This window comes from Acipenser ruthenus, chromosome 19 (assembly GCF_902713425.1).
Source record: "Acipenser ruthenus chromosome 19, fAciRut3.2 maternal haplotype, whole genome shotgun sequence".
NCBI lineage: Eukaryota > Metazoa > Chordata > Actinopteri > Acipenseriformes > Acipenseridae > Acipenser > Acipenser ruthenus.
The window spans coordinates 8184325-8206536 of record NC_081207.1 but is presented as its reverse complement, the minus strand read 5'-3'; the positions used below and the strand labels follow the sequence as shown (position 1 = coordinate 8206536).

Sequence of the window (22212 nt, the reverse complement as noted above, 5' to 3'; positions counted from 1 at the left end):
TTCCTGACATTGTCCGCTCATAATCCTGTCCACCCCCCCACATCTGCCAGTAGGGGAGAGAGTGTCACATATTCTAACAAATTGGCAGAAAATAACATCAAACACCTGGGTCCTGGGGATAGTACAACATGGATACAAAATATCATTCCAGCGTCAACCACCAGCAACAAGGAGGTAAAATCCATGCTCCTTTCCCTCGCCATAGAACGGGTCCCGTCATCTTCTCAAGGGCAGGGCCACTACTCCAGGTACTTCTTAATTCACAAAAATAATGGGAAGTTCAGAACCATTCTAGACTTCAGAGGTCTGAACAAATACATTTGGACGGAAAAGTTCAAAATGGTATCATTGGCCACCGTCATAAAAGCAGTTCAAATAGGGGACTGGCTAGTTTCTATAGACCTGAAGGATGCCTACTTCCATATCCCCATACACAAGGATTTCAGGAAATACCTATGGTTTGCCATTAAGGACTGCCAGTACCAGTTCAAAGTTCTTCTTTTCGGTATCTCCACAGCACCCAGGATATTCACCAAGGTAACGGATGAAGTAGCAGCACATCTGCAAAGCAAGGGCATCCACGTTTACCTGTACATAGATGACTGGCTGGTATGGGCTCCATCTAAGGGAATGGTGCTAACACACAGAAATATGATTCTTCATCTTTTTCAAGACCTGGGTCTGTTGGTAAACCGGGAAAAATTATCGCTCTGCCCGACACAGTCGTTAACCTTCCTGGGGGCATAATTCAACACAATCTCAGGAACAGTGTATCTCACCGAACAGAATTTGAGCACCATTCATCAAAAAGCAAGTCTATTCAGTATAGGAGCCAAGCTAACAGCAAAGGGTTTTCAACAATTTTTGAGGCACATAGCATCATCAGTTCACCTGGTAAGAGACCCAAGGCTACACATGAGACACACACAGGGGTGTCTCCTTTCATCATGGAATCCAACCCTTCCAGATTCTCACCTCATCAAGGTTTCACCAGGAGCTGCAACAGAGGCAAGATGGTGGAGACTCTCACCTCGGGTAAAGATGGGACTACAGCTGTCCCAACTACCTCTGACACTTCGCCTGTATGCAGATGCCTCACTACTAGGGTGGGAAGCACACTTATCAGAAAACCAGGTCCAAGGCTTTTAGTTACCAAGACAAAAACACCACCATATAAACCATCTGGAGCTGTCAGCAATCTTCCTAGCACTGAAACACTTTGCACCACTCTTAAACAAAAGGGCAGCACTAGTTCTTACCAACAACACCACAGCTGTAAAATACATAAACCACCAAGGAGGCACACAATCATGGACACTGTGCTTTCTAGCCATAAGAATCTGGAACTGGTGCAGGACACAGGACATCACTATTCAGGCAACATACATACCCGGGCTCGATAACAGACTTGCAGACCTGCTGAGCAGAGAAACGATGCCTCACGAGTGGAAGATTCAACCAGAAGTATTACAGGAGGTATTCAGAAAATTAGGGCTCTCAAAAATAGACCTATTTACCACAACATAAAGCTCCCAGCTGCTACTGTTTTGCTCCTGTTTCCAGGAAAAGGAGCCATGGCAACAGACGGTCTTTCCATTTCATGGTCAAACAGCTTAATGTATGCATACCCTCCCATGCCACTAATCCCAGCGGTGCTCAGGAAAACAAGAAGAGACAAAGCTACTCTCATTCTGGTAGCCCCTTACTAGGCCAAGAGGTTCTGGTTCTCAGAGTTCCTGGAAATAGCAGAGGAGGGACCTGTGTACTTACCGGTGAGCTGCAATTTGCTGTCTCAAAATGAGGGGAAGATGCTGCACAACAATCCTTCATAGTTACAGCTAGCTGTCTGGAGATTGAATGGCAAAAACTAACAAATTAAGGGCTATCTGAACAAGTAGTCAATATCGTACTTGCTTCAAAGAAAACCTCCACTTTTCAAGCCTATACAGGAGAATTGAGAAAATGTGCTGTCTGATGCAGCTCAAAACATCTGCACTACACAAATGTATCTCTATTTACATTTGTATCCTACCTTAGCCACCTGTTCCACAGGGGTATTTCAATATCCTCCATCAAGGTGCACATTGCAGCAATATCCAGTATTTTACCTGGGTGGGAAAATCACCCGGAAGGTTCTCACCCTGCAGTATCTAGATTTCTTAAGGGGGTTAACCACCTAAGGTCTCCAAGGAAACAGATTATTCCTCAATGGAGCCTCAGTCTGGTACTGAAAAAACTTATGGGACCACCTTTTGAGGCCATGGCGACATGCAATGAAAAATTCTTGACATGGAAAACAGTGTTTCTAGTGGCAGTGATGTCAGCAAGGAGGGTAAGTGAACTCCAAGCACTAGGGATTGATGCACCCTACTTCCAGTCATTCAGGGACAGGATTGTCTGTAGACCAAATCCCCAATTCCTACCTAAGGTAGTAAGAAGTTTTCATATTAACTAGGTCATAACTTTTCATGATTTTTACCAAAAACCCCATAAATCAGAAGAGGAGGCTAGATACCACCTAAATGATGTAAGGAGTGCACTGAATTTCTACATTCACAGAACTATCAATAAAAGAGCATCAGGACAGCTTTTTGTGTCTTTTAACTCACAAACTCAGGGCAAACCTGTGTCAAAACAGAACATTGCGTGGTGGATTACATCCTGTATTGAGTTTTGTTATAAACTATATAAAACATATGCAATGCTGCTACCTGGGCCTCTCCCTTTATAAACCATTACAATTTAAATGTGTCTTGCTCTCAGCCCACCTTTATTCACTCTGTGGCTGGCTTCTTCCACTAATAGCTGACCTACCACCCTTTATCTAAGTTCACTCTGTGTGTGGCGTTCATTATACAAAGTAAGAAGATGAAGATTACCTGTAATATGGTTTCTTCGTAGAATGATGAACTCCACACACCTATATCCCATCCTCCTTCCCCCATTTATTGTATTTACTGATTTTTTATTGGAAATTTTGACAACAACACTAAAGGCTGTGGGAGGTTTTATAGAGGAGGGATACTACCTTGGCACCAAAAAAGTTTATATCAAAGATCTCTGGGAAATACATTGTTTGGTTGGAGACTGGGAGTTCACACTGTGTGTGGAGTTCATCATTCTACGAAGAAACCATATAACAGGTAATCTTCATCTTTACTTGAAAATCAAACAAAACAGCACACTATTGTACTCAATATACTACTGTAGACAAAAAAACAGGGAATAACAATGACTTTATGGCAGACATTTTCTACTCGGGTAACAGTAATGGTTTTGTACACAATAATTCACACTTTTGTTGTTACTTGGATGTTGTGGTAGTTTGAACAAGCGCTAGCACTATATTTTGCCGAACTAAAAACAAGCACATGTAATTTAAGTGATCCTTAACTGTCAAAAGAAAATCACTTTTTGTATGAACTTTATCTTATCTGTAATAAGAAATCCTATTATTATTATTATTATTATTATTATTATTATTATTATTATTATTATTTAACAAATTATATAAAAAAGAAAAAAGAAAACAGGTTGTTGTTGTTGTTTACCTAAATTACTTCATACCATACATAACTTAAACACTAAATTAATTATTAAGAAACTTAGACCACCGTTTCCACAAGAGGTATTTTGTCAATGTCTTCCCACTGAATGGTTTGTAGTTCTGTATATTTCTTTAGTTACATCTGGACAAATAATATTGTAAGGCAGTTACATGTCCTATAATGACCAATAACAACCATTTGGACCCAAACTGTTTAATAAAAGTCATACTGAATTTCAGCAGACATAAGGGTGACTGGGGTCGTTTTGTTGTCATCTTTCCTGTCATTCAATTATCATATTAGATGGGGTACGTTCCTTCTAAAGTAAAACAAAAAGCTACAGATGCCATAAAGAAATACAAAGCATTGCAAAAAATACAAAATACAGATTCAAGACCAGTAAAACCAAAGTAATGACTTTGTTCTTGTTTAATGTTGTAATATTACAAATCCAACTTGTGAAACATTAGAAGTTGACTTTGCTTCACATCAGTGCCTGGAAACATCTCTGGAGACTCTGCCCGCAACTTAATCAGATCCAATTTGACTCAGCTATGCTCAGACTTCCATTTAATTTGCCTTAACTATGACGATGAAAATTCACTAAAAAGCACTGAATTCAGAAGGCTTTCACTGCAGCAAAATAAATACCAGGCTATGTTTGGATGGCAGCACTCGACACCCCCAGCATGTTCAATGTGTTCAGTATCAGGTTTCAAGGTTTTTGGTACACAGAATAACAAAGGATACTTTTATATCACTTATATTTAATGTCTTACCCATTCAATATCCCATTGTGCTGGTGCTCTTACTCCAGGATGAATTCAATACTTTATCAATCACTGAGCATGCTTCTGGAAGAAAGCTGAATTTCTGAAGTAAGGTGGTTTGAAAAAAATGCAACATCTAACAATATTGTGGGATCCTGTAGTTTTAAACTGAACTGTTACTGTCCATGAGACATTTTTTTAACACAGATGCCTAATTTCCATTCACGTGTGCATGTGAAGCTGCCCAATGAGTTTTGTTTACATTATGATGCAATGTCCCAGCACCACTTTTCATAACTTGTAAAACTGTGGGTGGCCATTGGATAGCATTAAAGTTCAAATGACTCATTTACATTTATTGTAACTGCTGTCTCAAATGTGTTTCTCATTGCCCACAATCTGTCACATTTTAGATGTGCATGTTAACTACACACAAAAAACAAATGCAGTCTGTAATTGTAACTAATGCAAGAACCCATTTGCCTTCTTAAGATAGCCCAAAACAAACTTCCTTTTTATTTAAACAGCTTTGCCTCAACCCAAACCAGAGTCTCCCAAACCACAATGGGGATCATACTATCTGAACACTCCCACTTGTGTTATTTTCAAAAATGTGTGAGTGACGCTTTAAAAAGCTTTATTTTTTAAACGACTCATCTCATTAAATTAGCTTTAAATTAATGCCAGATTTTCTTTAATGTGTCTAACAGTACAGCTAATCAAGTCCCCTTCTCCTTCGGGGGGGCATCTGGGATGCTCTGTAAAATCTGTTTAACAGCTTGTAACCTGGAGCTACGAACATTTGGATGTCAAACACAAGAGTAAATCCTTGCTGTGTGTTTCAGTCCTCGCTGTAATAAAATGGCAATTGCAGTTCCTTCAATATGTTTTCTAATTTTTGTACTGAATATTAGTGAGGGTTTAACATAAGGCATGAGGAAATAGTTTGGCTTATGGGTTTGAATAAAAGTGGTCCAGAGGATGATTTTAAAGTATGAACAATAGTGTGTTGGTTCGTTGTAATTAGTTCAGGTGCTACAAACTATGCAAGAGGAAAACAAAAGCTTTGAGCCGTGACTATACCATACAGATGACTTGAGGCAATAGTAAGGGTTGCAGGTTGTGAGTACAGGAGACTACGGTATAACTTGAGCAGAGGTCATATCATTTTTAACTCTCCTGACACAAATGCAAGCAGTTACTAATCCTTTTTGCTTTAATAGTGAGAACTGTCAACTCTGCAGCAATCTAGATCAATATTTTGAAAGAAAGCTTATATGTAAGCAGTATAGAAAACGGAAAACCCTTTTTTTTTACTTGGTAATTTATGATTGAGTGTTTGTACTCTTGTATAATTATCACATTCTATAATTGTAAGATGTCATTTACTATTAGACTAAACTGATTTGTCACCGACCGGCATGCATTTTATATCCACAAGCATGTCTTAAACTAAATTATTCTTAACCATTTTGCTCTAACCGCTAGTCAAGATTCCTTCCCTACGTGTTTCTGAAGAATAATTAGCTTTTTATGTTTTGAAGTTGTTTGGCAGAGAACTTCAATTGGCAAAACTGCTTGTACTAGTACACAAAACCTGTGAGCCTTCTCATTCGAGGAGCAAAGTGAATGAGGCACTGGAAGGCATTGAAAAGATGGAAATTTGCAACGGCTGAATACTAATTTGGTTGCTTTAGATAAGATCTCCCATATTGTCATTGAAAAATCCACTGTTGGACATCATCACACATCGCCTTAATGATGAATAATGCATGAACAAGTAATGGATTCACAGGAAATGGTGATGACATCAAACATGTCCCTGCACCAATGCATTATTATTTAACTAATTATCAAACACTGCTTAATTATTTATGCTTCAAACATATCTTTGATAAAAAATAAAAATGTAAGTAAACCCGGTTTACAATCTGCAGTGTGTTTCTTGGACTTTTCATTGAACCAAAAACACATTCATTGACTGTGGTTTGCTCAAGCTGCATCAATTGATATGTAACCTAACTAATTAATGCTTTCCCTGGACATGAATTGTAAATGGTATCTTATGCCATGACACTAACCTGCATCAATTGCTTCTAAAAGATGAAGAAAAATAAATGAAGATAAATTAGGCTGATATAAAGCTTAGGCATTTTTAAAATACAACAGCAGCAAGATACTGTAATGCTCATAAGATCTATGATTGACTGTCCAAACGAGCATGGCTTTCTTGTGCAATTGATCATACGGGGAGGAAATTTAAGGTACTGAGTTGTGTTGGGAACAGGGTTTCAGCAATGGCAAAATGTATTGTAACTTAATGGACCATATATAAAAATCTACAATTTGCATGTATTTTTTGATAGTTCATATATCTTGTTCTATAATATGTAATTAAAATCAATCGAGAAAGAATGCAGCATTGTCTGTTACTTACATTGCACCAGACATAGTGTGACATTTTAATCGTACATTTAAACAAGTGGACTGCAATTCTGAAATACACTATTGTAGTGGATAGTTTTATGATTTTCTACTTGTATTTCCCCACTTTTCTCACAGTTTTCAGGCAGGGTTGACTGTTAAATAAATGAATTTCCATAATTATGTTGACCTACAACCATATAATATCAAGTAATACATTCTAAGAAGGAAGGAGAAATAAAGGACAGCTCACCTAGGATTGTTTTCTCTTACAACGGTGGGATTGTAAGAAGCAAGGTATATGTAAGGTCACAAATCATTGGTAATTGGTAGCTGTTTTAATAGAAAACATGTCCTAAGTAGCATTCAATTACTATTATGCATTTTGTGATTAATGTTTTATCAGCGAGATTCAGCATGGTTAATCCCCTCAGAAATAATCTTCAGAACAGTGCTGCGCAAGGGCTACATCATCTCTTTTCTAACCCCCTCAGCAAGAGAGGTGGGTGGAAAAGAGATGATTTTATTTCATGGATCACAGCTGGGTTGGTCCCAGAAGTTTCTCTGGTGTATGCACACACTGTGTGTGTTTATGTCCCTGGGAAAATGCTTGGAGTATGATTGTGCTCCTGAGTATTAATTATGCAACGTTATCAATCATGCTTACAACTGATCTGGAGGCAGTTATGGATACATTGATTTGCTGATTGCAACTATTGTATTCTATTTGGAGCCCCTGTTTGAAGCAATTGGGGATAAGACACTCACTGCAGACACTTGTTCATCAAAACTGGTTACACCATGGTTGTGTGGGCCATGTGTTATCATTTCTGAGATCAGCAGGAGCTTCTACTTAATTATTTAATCTACGCAACACTTTGAAATAAAAAAAAAACAGTTTTCTGCCATTCTCCAATTTGAGGACTCCTTCCTTTTTAGAAGATTCAGAAAGGGCAGTTGTATTGATCTTCGAATTGAGCAGAGATTTGTCCAGTGAAGGTACTTGGGTAGAAGATAATTGGTATTTTTGGTATTAAGTTACCTTATTGGTTAGCCAGTAGTACAGGAGCAAATATGACATGGGCTGTGTTTCAACTGAACAGTTTACAACGTCTAATTCAATTGTGATGGAAAGTTATCAGAAATGTACATGAAATTACATGGCTAATTACACATTACACCAGGTACATGTTGGAACAAAGGATGTGGTGTTCTTTAGACCCATGCCAGGTGTTTTATCAACCTGATTACCACAAATTCAAAATGTGTGTTGTTGGAGAGTTTATATATAACATGTTTATAACACACACTGCCTTTGCTGAAATCCCTGTATGTACCATGTCTATAATGTATGGTTTTCTGTCCTTGCTGTAATGAATACAGTTGAATAACATACTTGTGTACATTGTACAGAAAAAAAGCTGTACAATATGCATGTTATATACATACACTATGCTAGAGACAGATAACTACAGCACAGAATCATGTTGTCGTGACGTTCAAACATAACACATTTTTGGTTCTCTGTTCACAAACACGTTATCACCTGATTCTGTTGGCCAATCAGTCTGATTATTGTTGGACGTAGTAACTAGCTTGATCAAAAACTAAATTGAAATACTTACGCGAAAATATAATATTTTGAGTGGATGAGGAATGGGGCGAAAACGTAAATCAGTTTATGGACATTCAAAAGAAAACAAATGCTTTGAAGTATACAACAAGGCACATAGCAGAAGTGGGCTAGATGAGGCAGAGGATGCATTGAGGTACATGTTCACGCTGACAGAAAAAAACACACTGAAAGTAAGCAACACATTAAACTAAAACAAGAATGTGAACTGAGAGACAACCAATCCATTGCTGCGGCTTTTACACGCACTTTAATAAAAGAGAGCGCAGAATGACTGTTAATGAGTTTGTCAGAGCGCTGTGCTTTGCTGAACAGCCACTGTTGATTGCAGAGAGCTATGTATCGGTGACTTTGTGCGACAGTACTGTCTGTCCATCAGTTAAAACACTGCCTAATGCCGACAATCTTCATCGTAAATATTTGACAGAAAATAGTGATGCTTTACTTGGTAAACTTATGGAACACATTGATGGAAATGTCCAGTGTGATTTTTGACGCGTCTTCCGATGGCTTGCACCACACAGTTCTGTCAATTTTCTTTTCTTTTTATGATTTCAAGGCGAATAAACCTGACTTGTTTTGTGTTGATGTCATGTTCATATCTTCTGTAGATACTGTTTCCGTCAGCACAGCGATTGCCCAAACGTTCGTAAAGTACCAGCTAACTTGGGAAAATGTGGCTTCGACTTGCACAGATTGTGCTTCATCAGACATGCCAGGGACATTAAACCTAATAAGAAACCTGAACTGCTACGCATCATATTCCACGTGTAAAAATTCCACAAGATTTTTTTCTCTGATTTTTACCTTTTCAATTAAAAACATTGTTTTACCGATTTGTATCCTTATTTTAATATTTGTAAAATAAGCTCAGAAAAATTCCCGGGACATTTTTTTTATAGATAAGATAATATGATACAAAGATAAAAACCAAAAATGCAGAACACTAAGTATGATGTAGGCAAACACAAAAGCACTGTACTCATTAAAAATGGGGAGTTGTGCAAATGGATGTACTTTGTGATGTGAAAACAGATGTGCACTATACTGCTGTGCTTTTGCTGTTTGATGAATCCAAGAATGTGTGATCCATATTCCAGAGGGAATCACATTTACTGGTCTATGCTAATAAACAGCAGAATTAAAATGTGAACTAGGATCATCTGTATTCAGCTTGTGTCTCTTTAATTGCTTAATGTCTGACTTTTATTTCAATTTATGCAAAGCAAAACATTTTAGAAGAATCCTATCCTTCCTTCTAACGTTTGTGAACATGGCCAAGAAAAATCAATGGTATTTCTTAGAATGATTTCACTTATGAAAGCATCTGCTTGTTATGCTGTATATTTTGTGGTTAGGATGTCAGACAGTGAGTTTTAAGGGTTCAAATCCCAGTGGATGTAAAACAGAGGGAATTGATTGTGATGGACGTTCAAAAGGTAAGTAATGATGGGAGTGAGATGTGGACAGGAGGTGACATGGATGATTTTATTTATGGTGTTAATATGATTTTTGCTGTTGCTGTTTGTAAATAAAAGGGACAACTTTCTCTCTCTCTCTCTCTCTCTCTCTCTCTCTCTCTCTCTCTCTCTCTCTCTCTCTCATTATTATGTATATTGTTAATTTCATTCTTGGACCGAGTATTCAAGTTTCATTTCTAGCCAATAAAATAACTTCCTGATGCCTATCATTGTCATTTAGAGTAATGAAAAGGAATCGCTAAAGGCATTTATTGCACCCTTCCATTGAATTAATCTGCAACAGTACAATGCATAAATCTCACAGCAGACTTTCACTATCAAAGACAGTGAAATGAAAATAAATTTTTAAAGCAAACCTACAGTTATGCGACAGTGCCTGGATCACACTGCCTGTTATAGTATGCATAGCAAGATTCATTCTGTTTATAACCTTGCCCTTAGGCTCCAATAAACTGCTACAAGGAAAGTATCTTATGATGCACAATGCAGTGCAAAAACAGGTGGGTTAATTGTGTCCTCAAAGCCACAAACTAGTATCAATATATACATTTATCTATGAGTGTTATGTTGATTATTCAGATTTGCTTCTGTTTTGTTAATTGCAAGATTTGCGGTTATTGTTTATTATTGTGATGGGACAGTTTGCCCCTGGGTGGATTAATTTATACTTTGTATTGAAATTTGTATTGCTATTACAATACCAGCCTACTGGTGCTAAGTTATCAAACCCTGCCCACCCTAGCCTTGAGCGAGTTCTGAGTGATCTAGTTATAGGCTACACAGGAGTCATTGCTATACAATGACACACATGGGCAGTCTGCTGGGAGTTGTAGTTTTAATAAATCATCCATAACTTCAAAACACTCAACCTATTTAAGGTAGGACTTACAAGGAACTAGGTCAAGTGGACTTTGTTTTACCTTTTTATTTCAATATCTCGTGGTTAACTTCCGTATTTTGTCGCCAAGTACTGAAAAGCAAACTTCACAAAATAAGTGTATAACTTCTGTACTGTGATCAGTGTATTGTGCAAAAATGAGTTATAGTGGAATTGCCGGAACAATGCTAACCCACTTGTGTTACTGTTTGGAAAGAATGGTTAATAATGATGCTACATTGCAGCTTTACTGGATTTTCATAAATGCCCAACATTAAGAGAGTGCGAATCAGAAATGTAATAGTGTAAGAGATGTAAGAGATGATCACATGGGACATGTCTGTGAGTTTGGTACAAGATTAATGATCTCTTTTGAAATATACAGAACCACCAGACTCCCAGCCGAAAAGCACTGATGAATTCATAAGATCTATGATTCAGCTACAGCTGATATGAATGTACTATATAGGCAGCGGGATACATTATGTGTGGACATTATGCTTTTTGAAACAAGAGTCATCTTTTTCTTGTCTAGTACTAATTTGTGTAACTTTTGAAAATACAAAACGGTAGCTGGATTCCTGTTAAAAAAGCAGAATAAACGAAATACTTAATGAATTTATAGTTTAGACAGGTCATATAACTCAAATGCATGTGCTCCCTTTTTATTTTTCAGTTGAAGATGACTACAAAAGGAGACTGAATGCACTGTTTGGCATTTGAATTAAAGTCATACCTAACAGCCTGTCATCACATCACCTAGCCATTTTAATTAGGAACTTCTGTTCGTATTAACATTAAGGGGAAGAGGAGAATATCTATACAGTCAACTCCACTTATTTGCATATTGGATAATTGCATAGCATGCATTTGGTCCCGTTTTTTAGTGTATCATTTTCTATGATACGGTTAAATGCATATCGGCTAAATGCATATCTTGCTTAATTGCATGAAGCTACGCTGTTCCAATGTCTACTTTTACAATGCATTTGAATTTTAATTTGGATAATTGCGCGCAGTTCGAGTGTTTAAAAAAAAAAAGAAAGAAAAAGAATGTTGAGTGTTTCAGCAACTGCTACGATTTGGCCATAGCATCTGCTGTTTTGGAGGTTCTGCTACGGTGCTACGTGAAAGGGGTATAATACTATGATTTCTATTAAATAAATAAATGATGGATATTTCCTGAACGTTTATGATATATGATTTCAATTCCTGTGTGTTTTTTCCTGTATAATTTTTAATGAATTAATGGTTCTTAAATAATACTGTATTTCACTGACAGATTTTATAGTGGCATTTTAACTGACATACTAAAAGCTCTGAACCGGGTTGCTTAGTAACCAGTTTAGAGGTCCTTCAGAAACAGCTGCGCAAATGTCGCCTTGCTATCATTTTTCAATGCCTGTCGGGTCTTTGACCCAAATCAAGCGAAGTATCTCAGCATAGCTGAAAAATAAGTGTTTGAGGCCATTCTACTGTTTGAAGACAACTGTGTAGCACACCGTGAATATCGTGTTTACTACAGAGTTGTCAGTGAAATGAAAAGCGACATTTACCAGTTCTGGAAAAAAAACATTGAAACGAGATTCCCAACGCTTGCTATAATCGTTTTCTTCATACAAAAATGTACTTTGGGTTGAATGGCGCTCCAGAAAGGCAGAAATGTACAACATGTTGTATCAGAATTATATGTAAACAAACAAACAAACCAAAACGTAAAATAACTGCAAACTGTACCACAGAAGAAGCACCAGATGCACACAAAGAGTCTTTCAACTTCAAACGTTATTTTTTAAAGGTATGTAAGAACTACACTTTGTGTTTGCTGTCCTGTAGAAACCCCACCAAAAGTCATGTAAAAAGGAACATTTTTGTTTATAGTTGTATATGCTGTTAAGCTTACCGACTTACAGCACTCAAACTTGAACCTCATAATAAACACATATTTTTGAGTGTCGAGTGTCTCAATATCACGTCTACTGTGAATACTGACTGATGGACTTCTCTGTGAAACATAGTGGGCGTCATGACTGCATCACTCACATAGGTTACGAAGAAACATTAGCAATAAGCACAATCTGACCTCCCCATTACTGTATGTTTGTGCAAATAGGTTTTGAGGTTTAACTCGCTTTAAATAAATAATTAATTATTGGATACTACACATAATTTTGTGTTTTGATAGTTGCAGAGTAGTAAAAATGTAAATAAAAACATTGTTAAATCTTTCTTGAGGTGGTGTTATTTTGATAGTTATTTTTATGAAGTTTTGAAGTTGAATATGTCAGTCCAGGTTTGATAGCACTTATGAGATCCTAAAACACTCTTTGTTACTAACATTTAAATCCAGAATAAATAGAATTCCAAATTTTAAAAAAAAGTTGTTTTTTTTTTCTTTTTAATTTCTAAATGCAGTGTGTTTACAATTACCAAACTTATCGACTAAACAGCAAAAAATGAGGTCAGTGGCTTGCCACAGCCTAAGAACCTTTTCATTTCTAGGGGCTAGCAGTCACTGGACTCAAAAAAATATTTCTGCTACTACATGCTACTATATTTCCGCAATAGCAGTGACGTAGAACGCAAAGCAACAGCACAACAACAGGAAAAGCAGGCAAGAAAGTGCGGCTCTGTTAAACTCAAGCCCATGAAGTTATGCAGAGTCGACTGTACTTGGAACAGGCCTACCATCTGTCTTTCAAAGACATCTTAATCTATATTGTACATCAAAGTATCAATAGAACTTAACACTTTATATGGATCAACTGTTTGCAAACACTGCAGAAATCCTCACAGAAAAGATCCTCTATCAAAATGTAAATCATGTGTCATTATTTAAGAGAACAGTCTGATAAAATCAAGTCCTTGTAGCATTTATTTATTTATTTATTTATTTATTTATTTATTTATTTATTTTTAAATGCTAGATTTTATAATTTATCTGTGGCTGCAAACGTTTCAAAAGCTTGAAAACATTGTATCTCCAACGTTTTCAATTGAGTCGAACCCTTTAGGACTTTTAATCTGAATAGTATTATTAAACTTAACTTAAAGTAACACCGGCATACATGGAAAAATTCATCATTACAAGGGTAGCAGAACATTTTTCTTCAGTAAATGCACATTTGCATTTTTTTTATTTTTTTAATATTGCAAAAAAAATTACTTGGGCTTTTTCATATCTATTTCATGCTACACACAGCATGTATATAAAATATTATCTTGGCAGTTATTATTAAACCAATATTGCTAAACAAGAAAGTAATAATAATAATAATAATAATAATAATAATAATAATAATAATAATAAATAGGATATAGTTAGATGTAGGAAGTCAATCAAATACAAAATTATTCTAGCACTGTAATATCCATTCAGGTTTAAAACCAATTAAAACCACTAGATTATTTGTGTATAATTGTAACAGCCACTGAACTATTTTCAGAAAACTGTTGTGTGTAAACAGCAAGGTTTGAGATTAAGCCAATTATGCACTCTTATCAACAACAAAATGCATGATATGGTATATACAGGGCATCAAACAGCATCAAGTCAATTGACCTGGAGTATATCCACACATGCTGTGGTTTATCTAACTGATGTAGAGTGCTACATTTTGGTATTGGCACAGAAGACATGGGGAACACAATGATGAAATACCCACAAGGGGTACTGTTGAAGCCCACATGCTCATGTCATAAAGATAGTTAATTAACTAAGAGCAGCTATAAAGCTGTGAGGTTTCAGCATATTCATTCAGCATTGTATCACTCTGTGATGTCGATACATACAGTAATTAATAAACTAGGTGCTACTTGATAACAGTGCCTATGTTTTTTAATGTGTTACTGCGTTTCCAGTGCCAACATTTAGGACTCTATGTAAGCCAGCTCTGTATGATAGACTTTACATTCCGACTCAAACTGTCAGATCCATCTAGACAGAATGGGCTAAAATCTGAAGAGAAATCTGGGACTTTGGAGACTGTGTGCTAAACTCGATGTATGTTGTATCATTCACACCAGACTTACTGATTGGAAAAGGGCCAATGCTTCTTCAGGCTTTGCATAGTGATCTGTGCGTCATATTGAGTAGTGATGCCTAAACTGGCAACAGAAGGAATCCCTACAGCATGTTACCAGGATATACAATCAAGGTAGAACAGCAAGTCCATTTTTTTTTTCCCTGAAGCCAATTCTTCTTAAAAAAAAACAAAAAAAAAACAAATCTAGTGTATGTGAGTAAGATTTTGTTTCTTTATGGTATAGAAAGATCTACAGTACCTTTTTGGTGCCCCCTTCCTAACGTCACGAATCCTGATGAGATGAAGTTGTGCAGATCAGGCCCTCCACTTCTGAAGTTATCCTTCCCGTAGTGCCCTCCTTTTGAAGCAAGCAGAGATGGGTAGAAAATTCAGCCACTGCGATTAAAAGTGCTCCTCTTTGAGGTGATATTGTTTACCTTTGAGGGCAATGGAATTTTAATAACAGTATTTTAAGGGTGATTTTTTTTAATGTTCCACATATTTGACACACATTCTAACATGAATTTAGATTTTTACTAAATCACTTTAAGTAAACTGTATCTCCTATTGGCTTACTCTCCTTGAAATAAATATATAAGTAGTGGACAAAAAAAAAGGAAACACCTGGGTAAATGAGGGACACCAAGTATATTGAAAGCAAGGGCGTCCACACAGCTGTGGCTCATGCGTTAATTAAGCAAATAACATCCCAGCATGCTTAGGGTCATGTATAAAAATGCTGGACATGCCTGTTTGCCTATATTTATGGCTAGCATGGCTGCAAGAGGAGACCTCAGTGACTTTGAAAGAGGGGTGATTGTTGGGGCGCGTTTGGCAGGAGCTTCAGTGACCAAGACAGCTCAACTTGCTGATGTTTCACAAGCAGTGGTGTCTAAGGTGATGTCGGCATGGAACTCAGAGGGAAAGACATCATCAGCAAAGGATAACAGTGGGCGGAAGCACATATTCCAGGATTGTGATATTCGTGCATTAATTCGAAGTGCAAGGCAAAACAGGCGAGCAACTGCAGATCAATTGCCTGCAAATTTCAACCTGGGGCGCGAGCAGCCAGTTTCATCAAAAACAGTCCACCAAGAACTCCACAGAGCGGGATACCATAGTGGCCCAACGCCCTATTAAGTGACTTTACATTGGTGTTTCAATTTTTTTGTCCACTACCTGTACCTAATCAATGGCAGACTTTAATTAGTGTCTGTGGGATGACACCATACTAATATGGATGGTGGACAATAGGGCAGGCGTGTCAAGTGGACCCGTCCCAGTATTAACTGTGAGTTGTATTTGTCCATATTACTTTACGTTGTCAACTCATCTGATACTTGTTTTGCATTCCAATTACACTATAAGAGGGCATTATTTCAATAGAGGATTTGGGGATATATAGTATATACGCTTATATATGGTGTGAGCAGCAACATGTGCGGCAATCGTGTAAGGACATCAGGAAAGGACACTGGCTGTATTGGGGCTGTTCTGGGATGCTTCTGTGTTGTTATGTATTGTCTTTTCATCTGCCATTTCTCTATCTCCGTATCCTTATTTTTCTGTTTCTATTTCCTTTTTCCTTCTTATACAATTATCTGACACTCGATCATATTCCTTCTGTATATGTTACTTTATTTGTGCTATTTTCTGTTTTTGTGTTTTCCCAGGCACTGTCAATGAAAATGAGCTCATAGCTAAATCTGGGTGCAGTACATCTTATGACCTGTCATAAATGTTATTAATTGCACGTTGTCCCTGTCAAATAAAAACATCAATAAATAAAATAAATATAAACATCTCTGAAACACCCCTCATTTGCTTGGAGCTGTGATTTACAGTTTCTTTTTTGCTAGGAAAAGAAAATGGGGTCTATTCAGTAGATTTTGAAATCATTGAAAATTAAGGACTGTGAAAACCAAAGTACTGTATCAAATAGTGTGTTTTCTGTGTATTTTTTTCTTCAGGTTTGGTGATTATTTAATAATTAAATGGTGGCAGTATTTAGATCTGCAACTGTTTAGAATCAATAGACCAAATGTCTGTGTGACACATAGCTAATGGCATCAGAAAATCCTATTATTTAATCCACACAAATAAAGTAAAGTCATGGTTTTAGAAGTCTACTGTTGCGCCCCCACCCCCCCCCCCCCCCAGCTGACACACATATTAAAACATTAGAACTTGTATTTTTCTGGATTTAATGTAAATCGTGTATTTTTTCCTAGATTTAACCACAAAATTTCAGATCTAGCTAAATACATAAATGTTAACAAACACATTCTTAAAAGTTTTGGAATTTGTACTTTCAGATAGAATTTATAAATGTTGAAAACGTGTATCACAAATTCCACATTTAAAATCAGTCTATAAATATATATTTTTTTACACTTGGCGATTCAACGTTTACCTAACAGATAAATCTGAAAAACATTATCGTTCACGATTAAATCTGAAAAAAGAAATCTGAAAAAATAATTCAGAACGGAGAATCCGCAATGTGATGATTTATTGATTTGCAATTGAACAGACGGTTTAATGATGAATGATAATTGTCCGGACACCTTGTCCGTGGGTTCTTGACAGCTACGGAGAACCCACGGAGCGAAGCCGGCAAGGAAAAACACAAACGATATCATGCATCCTAGTGCCGCAGATAGGAAGTGGCCTGTAGGGCCACCTCCCCCAAAAGACGAGGCCGCCAAACCATGAATGGATAAAATAATAATGAATGATTAACGCAAAGAGCCGCAAAAGAATATGGAAAAAGATCTATGAAAGTGAAGCAGCTGAGACACGGCCCGCCCCCCAGAGCATGACTGCACTGAGGGAAACAGCCCAGACTCTCCAGCCTGACCACGCTCCCTGCAGAACTAAATGTGAACCGCTCAGCACCCAGGTAAGGAAAAGAACCCAACTCACATTATTTTACATTTTTTATGGTAGGATGAAACCTCAGGGAATCCATGGCTGAGGGTAGCCCATCCTCCAGGCTCTAAGATGGTCGTCCCCTGTTTCAGCCTCACCACGCATGACTGAGAGGCCAAAACAAAGAAGCTAACATGCAAATGAGCCCCTGTCCATTGAAGCGTTTGATTTGGCATTGTATACTGTAGAGCTGACCTTACACTTCCAAGAGCCAATCTCTCCACTTCCCTGCCTAAATAAATATACAAATTTCAAAACTTTTAAAAATGTGTTTCTTAGAATTTATGTATTTAGCTAAATCTGGACTTTTGGTTAAATCTAGGAAAAAATAAGCGACTTACATTAAATCCGGGGAAAAAACACCTGTTAAAATATTGGTGGTTTTTTTACACTTGGCGCTCCATACATGGAAGCCACCATCTGTTCACTGCCATTTCACTGACACTCGCCACTTCAAACATCATTTCTCCTACAGTGATCGTCAACAGCTCATTTGAAAGGTAAGAACTTGGACTAATTAGCTGTCATTTATATATTTATTTTAAAAAATTCTATCCTTTTAAAAATAAAAATAATAATTTTTACATAAATGCCCCTTTAGTCATAGTTGCGCCCCCCTTACTGAGTCTCACACTCTGTGCACCATTGGCTTAGACTACACATAAAAAATGTATCATCTGTGATGGATTGGAAGGGCCATTGTACTTCAAAGGTCATACTGGCACAGAATAAGAAAAAGTTAAATGTCTAAGAACTGTTGCCAGGCTGGTATTTCTGGGCAAAAAGCCACCATGCACCACCTCTCTGCCAGGTACCAAATAATAATGATACATCCCTTAGTACAAGCACCCAACTCTGAGGGCATTGATATTGCTTCTTAACATACTCCAGGAAAGTGGTGTTCTATAGTGTATAAAGCTTTTCCCACTTCATTAATACTTGTTGCAAGTGTCCTAATAAAAAGCAGCTACCCTTTTAGGGTGCTCTGCACTAGTTTAATTTCACCTCATCACTGCATCTGGTTGTCTTCCAAGTTTTAGTATGTAACCCAATCAGAATCCCATGTTATCACCTACATTGGCAGCTGCTAATCCACTGCCCACGGAGGTAATTTGTTTTCTTTGGTTTTCCCGTCCATTTTTTGGCAGATTCTAATTTGTCATTCTTTCTTCACTAAGCCGTCTCTATGCACTAAAGGGATCTCGTGTTAAATCCTGCAAGATCCTTTTATGAGAAGAATGTAGTTGCTAAAGTTTAAAGTATTCTTATACACACAGCAATGTGAATAAAAACAGCACTATAGTGAGATTGACATCTAAAAAATGATATATTTGCTCATAATGGCTGTGGGACACCTTTGAATTTAGAAATACAGTCAACCCTCTTTATACCGTCAGGTAAGGGCCATGGGCAAAAACGGGCAATAAGCGAGGGAGGCGTTATGGTGAGGGTCAAAAAAAAAAAAAAAATAGACAACCTACTATGTTTGCAATAAATTAAAACATTTTATTTTTTTAGTTACACAGTTATAGTATCTCCAGGCCATTTTAATAAAACATTAATCTTTTTTAAAATTACAGTACTAGTTCTTAACATAACAGTAGGTCTACTAGTGACGTTTTATCATCTTTTCCCATCTGTACGAAACATACATGGTTACTTTTGAGGAACAGTTTATACTTAAAAAAATAAAAAAATAAAAACTAATTTAGTGTCAAATCACCCAAACAACAGTTCCATAAAAAGTGTACCATTTTCTGTAAGCCTGCTGAATACTATCCCCGAATGATTGAATGATTCCATCTATTTATTTTACAAAGCAATTTAAGCTCAACAGCATTCTTTTTTAAGCAGTTAAAAAAAACGTTGAAATGTACAGGCAAACACTTTTTTTAAACGAAAAGTAAAACAAAAGAAAAACTATTCTGCTGTTTATAAAACTATAGCTTTAGTTTAAGTGAGCCTTCATTTGTGAAAAAACTTGCATGTAAACAAACAAATCTCTTACCGTACTTTTTTTTTTTTTTTTTTAAACATTTACTGTGGTTTATAAAAGTCACTTATTTTAGACTGCATGAAGCCAGTTTCAGGTTAAACAACAACCTGTTCCATTAAGGTAAGCCATTTGTTTTTATCCATTATGTCTCCGATTGCCCTTCGATTAACAGTATTGCCTCACTTAGGTGAGAAAACATTTGCAATGTCCTGCTAACTTGCTTTCTTATTTTCAGATGCATACATGCATATTTTTTTCTTTTGCTCTGGTGTTAAATGTAGGGTCAACTCACCATTTTGTACTTTCTGTTTTGCTTTGGGAGCAGGAGTGCTGATGACATTGGTATGAACGTTCAGTTAACAACAAATTGGGAAAGCAAGTCAAAGGTTAACTGCATAACTTTGTTTTAATTGTCCATGATTATTTCGCTGGCACTACAATGAGGGAAACCGCAATGCTTATATTTACGTTTGCTTGGCTGGGGAAGTTGGCGGTCGGCGGACAGCAGGGTGGCAATATAACGGGTAAATATAAAACTGTTTTTATATTGGTGACATTTGTTCAGAGATAATAGCGGGCAGTATGCGGGGGTGGCATTATAAAGGGGGGCGGTATAACGCGGGACAACTGTACCAAATAAAAACTTAAATTTAATGACAAATCTTATTTCCTTCTTTAATCTCTCTTTTGCTTTTCTCCACACTACTCAAGTGTCTGTGTGCGTCCATTCATTTACCAAAGAGTCTAGAGTACTTCTTTCCAATCACACTGTATATGGATGCATGTGGCCTGCCTACAGTCCACATTCTCAACCAGCATATGCTATTATACAGTATCTGAACAACCATTTGGAAGCAACTGCACCAAAAATAGGTCAGCAGAAAAGAGAATGAGGAGATGACTCCACAAACGTGCCTTGTTATCCTCCAGTTCTATCAATCCTACACATGGAACATCATTATAAACCTTTCCAGGCTTCAAACACATTTAAAGCTGGAATGCAATATGACTCAATCAATAAGCAATCTTGCTCCATCATAAAGTAAATCTCCAGTCTTGCTGAGAAAAGAAAAACTTATACCAAAGTTTAACTGTCCGAACTGGATGATCATTGGATCATTAGATGAGGGGTTTGTCAGCCAAACATACTGTACAGTAATGATTTTCAAATATACATGTTAAAGAGAAAATAGCTTAAAATGTCATTTAAATAACTGGGTTCTGTTGCTTGTATTGAATTATCACCTCACTTCCCCACATGAGGAGTTCCCAGAACATTTTTTTCTGCTGGAATACACAATTATAGTATCCATTTATCAAGAAAACCCAAGCATTATTGATATAAATAATAAATCATATTAATAATAACAGATAATCCTTTTACATTTCATTAGGATTCATGTCAATATCTGATTAGCTCCTTATTCAAGCAAGCCTTTTTCATCAGCCCTAGCATTTAGCCTAGACATTATAACTAAGATATACAATATGTATATAAGTGGGTATAACGGCAAAATATTTTCTTGTACCACCTTCAGTACAGTACATTTGATATCCCTATAAAGAATTTTTGTACCTTAACATTACTCAAATTGCAGATGGGATCTAGATATTCAGAATAAGAGCCGTACCACACTACTGCTGTTACCCAACTGTGATTCCATCCTAACTGCTACAGTAACTCTGTTAGGAATGCAGAGGTGCTCTCATTAAAGCTATGAAGTGCACACGCAACTCTTCACATTTACTCAGAACTGCCTGATAACTTCTATTTGTTCAGTCAATCACATATAATAAACTTCATGAGGGAAGAGAGCGGAACTAGCAGTTGTGAGCGAAATGAATACTAAACACGCAAAGGGCAGAAGATCGACCGATAGGCTGCTAAACTAACCGTTTCCGTGATGGCCAAGCAGCCCTCACCTCATTTTCCAAGGCTGTCTGCCGTAATTGGCCAACGGTACCTTCTCTAAAGAGCTAGTTTATAGTCTGCTCAGAAGCTCTAACCCCCTTACCAAGGAGCCATACTGCTGCCTCACTGAAAATGATAATAATGAGAACTAACATCTGGGATATTTAAATGAGGCCTTCTGAACACTGAGCGTTGACACAGATGTAGACTTAACTAGCTCATATTAGTAATTGCTACAGTTTGCATATTAATTACAAAGCTTTTTTGTTCTACTTTAGAATTACAAATCAGTTGCCAGTTTTGTGATTTATGCCCATTAAATAATATGTTATCCTCATTTACTGGCATGCCAATCACAACAGTTTTAATGCATATGTGTCAAGTGATACATTTAGAGCTTCTTATAATACACTGAATAGCTACTACATTTTTTAAAACTATTACGTCAATTAAATAAGATGGGATTAATGCATAACTCCTCTAAAACATATCTTCCCTTATTTGTATCTTGATTGCAATGTCATGTGGTGGTAAAAGCATGAAAATAAGTCACTGAATAAACAAGTAAATCCCAGAAACAGATGGTTCATCTCTGACAACAACATAACTTATTTA

General features: G+C 36.9%; 1 protein-coding gene across 3 annotated transcripts in view; it reads right to left on the bottom strand.

Moving 5' to 3' along the window:
- Positions 1 to 22212, bottom strand: part of LOC117424133 (protein shisa-6-like) — a 148574-nt gene that overhangs the window by 107068 nt on the left and 19294 nt on the right. For all 3 annotated transcript variants that reach the window (XM_058992452.1, XM_058992453.1, XM_058992451.1), the window contains exon 4: positions 15018 to 15116. In XM_058992452.1, coding sequence (XP_058848435.1) covers positions 15018 to 15116 — 99 coding nt within the window. The remainder of the gene's footprint in view (positions 1 to 15017; positions 15117 to 22212) is intronic.